The sequence below is a fragment of the Echinops telfairi genome, unplaced genomic scaffold (genome assembly GCF_000313985.2).
Source record: "Echinops telfairi isolate 266 unplaced genomic scaffold, ASM31398v2 ScPeMD7_7405;HRSCAF=8443, whole genome shotgun sequence".
NCBI lineage: Eukaryota > Metazoa > Chordata > Mammalia > Afrosoricida > Tenrecidae > Echinops > Echinops telfairi.
In genome coordinates this window covers 1,668,289-1,674,411 of record NW_022111305.1, presented here as the reverse complement: position 1 = coordinate 1,674,411, position 6,123 = coordinate 1,668,289, and the positions used below count along the sequence as shown (strand labels likewise).

The 6,123-nt window shown below is 44.8% G+C and overlaps 1 protein-coding gene across 1 annotated transcript in view; it reads left to right on the top strand.

Annotated features, from left to right (window-relative positions):
- The window catches only part of GPC6 (glypican 6), a 1,378,959-nt gene that overhangs the window by 1,233,594 nt on the left and 139,242 nt on the right, over positions 1–6,123 (top strand). The window contains exon 5 of the mRNA XM_004709773.2: positions 2,064–2,194. Coding sequence (XP_004709830.1) covers positions 2,064–2,194 — 131 coding nt within the window. The remainder of the gene's footprint in view (positions 1–2,063; positions 2,195–6,123) is intronic.

The following is a 6,123-nucleotide window of genomic DNA, read 5'->3' as shown; positions in this document are numbered from 1 at the left end:
TGTTCGAGACTGGAATTTAGATTTGTATGTTACTATTATCTATGTAGTACTTAAAAAAAATACCATTGGGGGTTCTTTCTACTAATACTTTAAAAGAGATGCTCTAAAAAGTGCTTTCTATTAATAATTCATTACATTGAGAAAGTGTATTATATGATATATATATAGTATATTTCTAATTGCATGCTTTAAAAATTCATGCATGGAGGGAAAGAAAACCATAGTGTATATACCAAACTGTCTACAGTGCTATTCTGGGAAAAGAGATTATGGATGTAGTTCTCTCTGGGTTTTTTCTTCTTCTTTGTTTTCTAAATATTTATAGTAACAGATATTATTTTTGAAAGTAATGAAAGCATGTTAAGATGGACTATCAAGAGCTTCAGCAATTGGAAGGTCGAGACCTTGTAAGTTTGTATAAAAGCAGTGCTGACCAGTATAGTAGTCACTGGAAACAGCTGTTATTTGTGATTATATATGAATTAATCGAGAATTCAATTTCTCAATCTCACTAGCAACTTTTCACATTTTAGTAGATTACGTTTAAGAAAGTTCTAGGTGAAAACTCTGGTAGAGCATAGGTTCCCAAACCAGGCCCGGAACACGAGTAGCACAGAGATAAGAAATGCCAACATTGGCCCATAGGAACTTCTCACTACTTTTGTGCAGGCCTCTTTGGACACCTCACTCACCTGTCGCACTGGAAGCTCAGAGATGGTCCTTATGGTGGTTTACCTAGTTAACAAAAGAGCAAAGATTAGAAACGATGCCTCAAACTCAGACCCGCTGTCTCAAGCCCATTCCAATTCCTAACCAGCCTGTGGGGTTTCCGACTCTGTACAGGAGCACACAGCCTCGCCTTTCCCGAGCAGAGCAGCCGATGGCCTCTGACCTTGCACCTTAGCAGTCTACCCCTAAGCCACAGTCCCACCAGGGTCCATGGGAGCCAGGGTGCTCTCACTGCCATCGAGTCGAAGCTGACTCATGGAGACCACATAGAACAGAGCAAAACTGACCCTGTGAGTATCCAAGACTGTAACTCTTCACTCGAGTAGAAAATCCCGTCTTGCTCCCTTGGAGCAGCTGATGGTTTCAAACTGCCGACCCTTTGGCTAGCAACCCACCTCGTACCCACTAGGCCACTCATACTTCTTGCCTTCATATCACTTTTACTTTCTTTTCAAGACGATGAAGTCTTTCTCATCAATATTCAGTTTAATCCAATTCAATAGTTTATAGCCTCTTTTTGAAAAGCACTATAATAGCCCGTGAATACTATATAAAACTGTATAAGACACATCCCTTTGTCCGTAAGGGGCATCAACAGAAGAGCAGGCTAGGTAAGGAATGAGGATGGTGAACTTCACCTCGTGTACTTTAGATATGGGAGGAACTCATCCCTGAAGAAAGACATTGTGCCTGGAGAAATAGAGGGTGCGCTAAAAACAGGGAGGCCCTCATGGAGATGAGCTGACACAATAGCTGTGACACGGGTTCAAATATTGTAACGCCTGCTTGTGAAGATGGCGCAGGCCTGGGCGGTATTTCGTGATGTGCACGGGTAAATGGGCGTTGGCACCAACTCGATGGCATCTAACCACAACAACGACCAGGCCAGGCAGACTGATGGCACAAAGTAGCGGCGGACCTCTCTCTTCCTCGTAGAAAATGTAGTGTGCTTCACGCAGACACTTAGCACGTGTTCTTCTCTTAGCTTCCAAGTCTCCTCATGCTCCAGCAAGACTCCATTCTGGGAATTCAGCTGATCCCTGAGCCCAAATTGTTTGCACTTCATGTAACTTGTTCAGTAGCCTCACATCTCTGAAGTTGAATTCGTTTTCTCATGTTCAGGCCTGATTCTGTATGTTTAAGATAAATCTAAGCCTTCGAACGAAATAAAAGAAAGTACTGTGTGAGTTTTTAGTCATCGCTTCATTTTGGACTACATGAAAGCAAGTAAGAGCTTTGAAGGAACGATTTTTTTTCAGGCAGTTTTTCTTGAACTGTTAAAGCACAGGTTTTTTAAGACTAAAAAAGATTCATATATTTTTGAATTTTGACAGATGCAATGCTTTTGGTGGCCGAGAGACTGGAAGGACCATTCAACATTGAGTCCGTCATGGATCCTATTGATGTCAAGATCTCGGAAGCCATCATGAACATGCAAGAAAACAGCATACAGGTGTCTGCAAAGGTACTTACCTGCGTTGGGTATCTACTAATAAAGAAAGTGGAGTAATTTAGGCATGAAGTAACCAGATATGCCGGGCAGGATTATCAATTGAATAAGTTGTCAGAAAGTTTTTCTGGTGGTACCTCATTTAAAATGTCTCACAAAATGGCCCGGAGAAGGGAAGTAATCATTTCGTTTGCAACTAGTCAATCATAAAGAAGTTACTGGCTGCCAAAAAGTTTCAGAGAGCCCAAGTATGTCTACTAATCCCTCACATTTGTGAGCAATTTGAGGGAGAAATTTTACTTTCATGTTGGAAATTTCTGCCTGCTTTCACCGTGCTTCTCCTTAGTGACTTCTAGTTATATTCTGAGCTGTGCAAACCAGGCAAATGTTGTATATGTTGAATTGCTAATAATTCAGCATCCCATCTGACTTCCCTTTAAGACTAAGGTGCGGCTTTCATTAATGGCTCTTCAGGGGGAAATGCTCTTTTGCACAAAGTCAACCACCCATATTTTAAAAAAGGAGTAAATTTTCCTAGATCATATGAGTCAGAGCTCCTGGGATTGCAGCTGCAAATACCCACAGGTCTGATTTGCCTCCACCTGGTTGAAGGAAGCAGGACCCGCCCCAAGCTCCCTGGAGAAGTGGGCTGAGGCCCCCTTGTTTTTCCCTCTCTCACGCATGGAGGGCTGCACACTGCTCTCGTGTCCTCTCTACCTGACGTTCTGTCCTGAAACAGCAGCCATCCCAGTATCAGCCCCTGACATCTGGAGAGTTAATGATGGCGTGCATTTTAATTGAAATACACCCTAAATATGTGAAAATTGTATGCCAAGCCAAAAGGGCATGTTCAGTTTTCTTCCATTTCTTTTTTTAAAAAATCCTGTGTGAAGGGACTTCAAATGCAATCAAAGGGGAAAAGGAGGTTTCCCCCAATTCCAAATTCACTGCCATTGTGTCGAGTCCAACGAGTGACAGCCTCAGAAACCCACAAGGGCAGCTCTGCCCTGTCGGGGTCGCTGGGAGCAAAGCGAAGGGAGAAATATCGTTGCAGAAGACCAGCCGCGGGACATGAGTCGTTTTCCTGGGCTGAGTAGGACTTCACGTAGATTTGAATTTTCAGGGTGAACTCGGAGGGCGGGGAACGTCTTAGTTACCAAGCAGTGTTGTGAGAACAGCAAACCTCCCCCATGGGGTGGTTTCAAAGACCATCTAGGATGTCATTTGACTGAGAAGGCGCTTCCTGGTGCGTTTCTGTTGAAGAACCCGGGGGGTGCCGAGGGTTGCTGGTGGAACCGCTAGGTCAGCAGTTGGAAACCACCAGCCCTTCGTGGGAGAAAGAGGCGCCGTTCTCCTCCTCTAGAGATTTGCCGTCTCAGCTACGCACAGGGCGTGCGTTCTGCTCTCTCCAAGCGGTCACTATAAATGACCTGCGTGGCACTGACGTGGATCTGGGTTTGGAGTAGCCGGTGGCCATCGCTGGAGCTCCGGGGCGTGTAGATGAATCCACTGTGTGTGTCCTGAGTCCATCTGAGACCGCTGTTCCCCAGCTGCTCGATGAGTAACTCCGAGCCACCCCACAAGGCCAGCAGTGTAAAATCATCAGTGGCTCTGAGGGAGAACGATGAGATTGTCTACTCTGTAAAGATAGGCAGCCTCGGAAACCCACAGGCGTGGCTCTAATCTGTCCTATTAGGTCAGAGGTTCTCAACCTGTGGGTCACGACCCCTTTGGAGGCAAATGACCCTTTTTCAGGGGTCGCCCGATTCATAACACTAGCAAAATTATAGTTATGAGGGCGCAACAAAAATAATGTTATGGTTGGGGGGGGGTCACCACAACATGAGAAACTGTATTAAAGGGTCATGGCATTAGGAAGCTTGGGAACCACTGTTTAGGTGGTAATGAGTCAGACTTGACTCATGACTTTGTTTGCTGGCATAATGGGTTGTGCATTGCACTGCTAACCACAAGATCGGCAGTTCAAAGTCACCAGCCACTCTACAGGAAAAGAATGAATCTGTTTCTCTAAAGATTTATAGGCCCAGAAACCCTAAGGAGCAGTTCTCCTCTGTCCTATAAGGCCATTATGAGTGGGAGTCTACTAGATAGCAATGGATTGGGGCTTTGGTTTGGGGGAAATAGTACACTTGGGGTTCCCATTGAATGGTGCTTCCTTTCTTCCCATTGGCAAAAGAATCATCAGTCATCTACCTCCTTCAAAGCCATTGCCCAAACCCAAAAACCTAACTAACACTGAGCCTCGGTGTTCTGCCTGGATTCATTTGTGAGCTTCAGTCACCAGCTTCTGGTTAACATTTGCCAACAGCACTCGAAAGCAGTTGTCAATGTTGCTTTGAGAGGTCAGCAGTCATTGAGTGCCCACACACTGCTGTGGAGAACATTCAAAATGGCTCTGAAGAATCGATTGTGGAAAGACTCATGGACCAGTGTCTGTAGATGAAGACCATTCCATGTTTCTTAGAAGCAAATGATGGTTTCCATTGGTGTGTGTGTACATATGTCCAAGTCAAAGAGTCTATTAAAAACTCTCCTTAAAAGGTCAGAACTCTTGATTATCAGAATGTGAAATGTGTCCAACTGCATTAGAATAACACTGCTGTTAATAAAGAATGTACCTTTTAAATGACACATTTCTTTGTAAGAAATGTCAGAATCTACAGATAAGGGACCCAAGACCCATCTGTAGGCAACTGGACATCCTCCCCTTGCAGAAGGGTCGCAGGGAGGAGACGAACCAGTCAGGGTGCCGTGTAGCAACGATGAAACATACAACCTTCCTCTAGTTCCTAAATGCTTCCTCCCCCCCACCCTCGACCCCCCACTATCATGATTCCAATTCTACCTTACAAATCCGGATAGACCAGAGTATGTACACTGGTACAGATAGGAACTGGAAACACAGGGAATCCAGGACAGATGAACCCTTCAGGACCAATGGTGAGAGTGGTGATACCGGGATGATGGAAGGAGGGTGGGGTGGAATGGGAGAACAGATGACAAGGATCTACATATAACCTCCTCCCTGGGGGATGGGCAACAGAAAAGTGGGTGGAGGGAGACGTCAGACAGATATGACAAAATAATAATTTATAAATTATCAAGGGGTCATGAGGGAGGGGGGAGCAGGGAGGGTGGGGAAAAATGAGGAGTTGATACCAAGAGCTCAAGTAGAAAGCAAATGTTTTGAGAATCATGATGGCAACATGTGTGCAAATGTGCTTGACACGGTGGATGGATGGATGGATTGAGATAAGAGTTATATGAGCCCCCAGTAAAATGGTTTAAATAAAAGAAATGTCAGAATCAAGAGTAGCAATATCATAGGGTGTGTGAGAGACATCTCACACGAGGGGCTGCAGAATGAAAGAAGATGAAGGAAGACGACAGATAAATGTCAGACGAACTAAAAACCAAAGTGGGGAGAAATCTGTATCTGGGAGTCTTGGCAAAGAGGAGAGAAGATGGAAGGGCTTAAGGAAAGACAGAGAAGGGGCAACTTACTCCTTTAAAAGGTAAAGAGTCTGATCAGCCACCCCATTGCATAATGGTTGGAATTGTCTTCAACCGTAGCAGGAAGCAGCCAAAGGCTTTGTTGATGCCTTGGACAGGTCCTGAAAGAGGCTTTATTTCATCAACAAAATGGACTTTCCTTTTAAGTTTGACTTCCGCTCCCCTCCCCCATTTCCCAAATCAACCGCATCCTTGAGTTTCATTCTAAAGCCCGCCTTCTCGCCAAAGACTGAGTGATGGGATGTTTCAAAGGAACTGTTGCCACTATTCATGAATAGCTTCATCGAATGTGACGTCGTGCTTTCTAGACATCAGCTAGAGTATTTGCACAACCAGCAGCAACTTGAACTTCTCAAAAGCAAGCTTCAGGTGAGGCCAGAAGTTACGTCCTTCATTGTGAATGAGGGGGG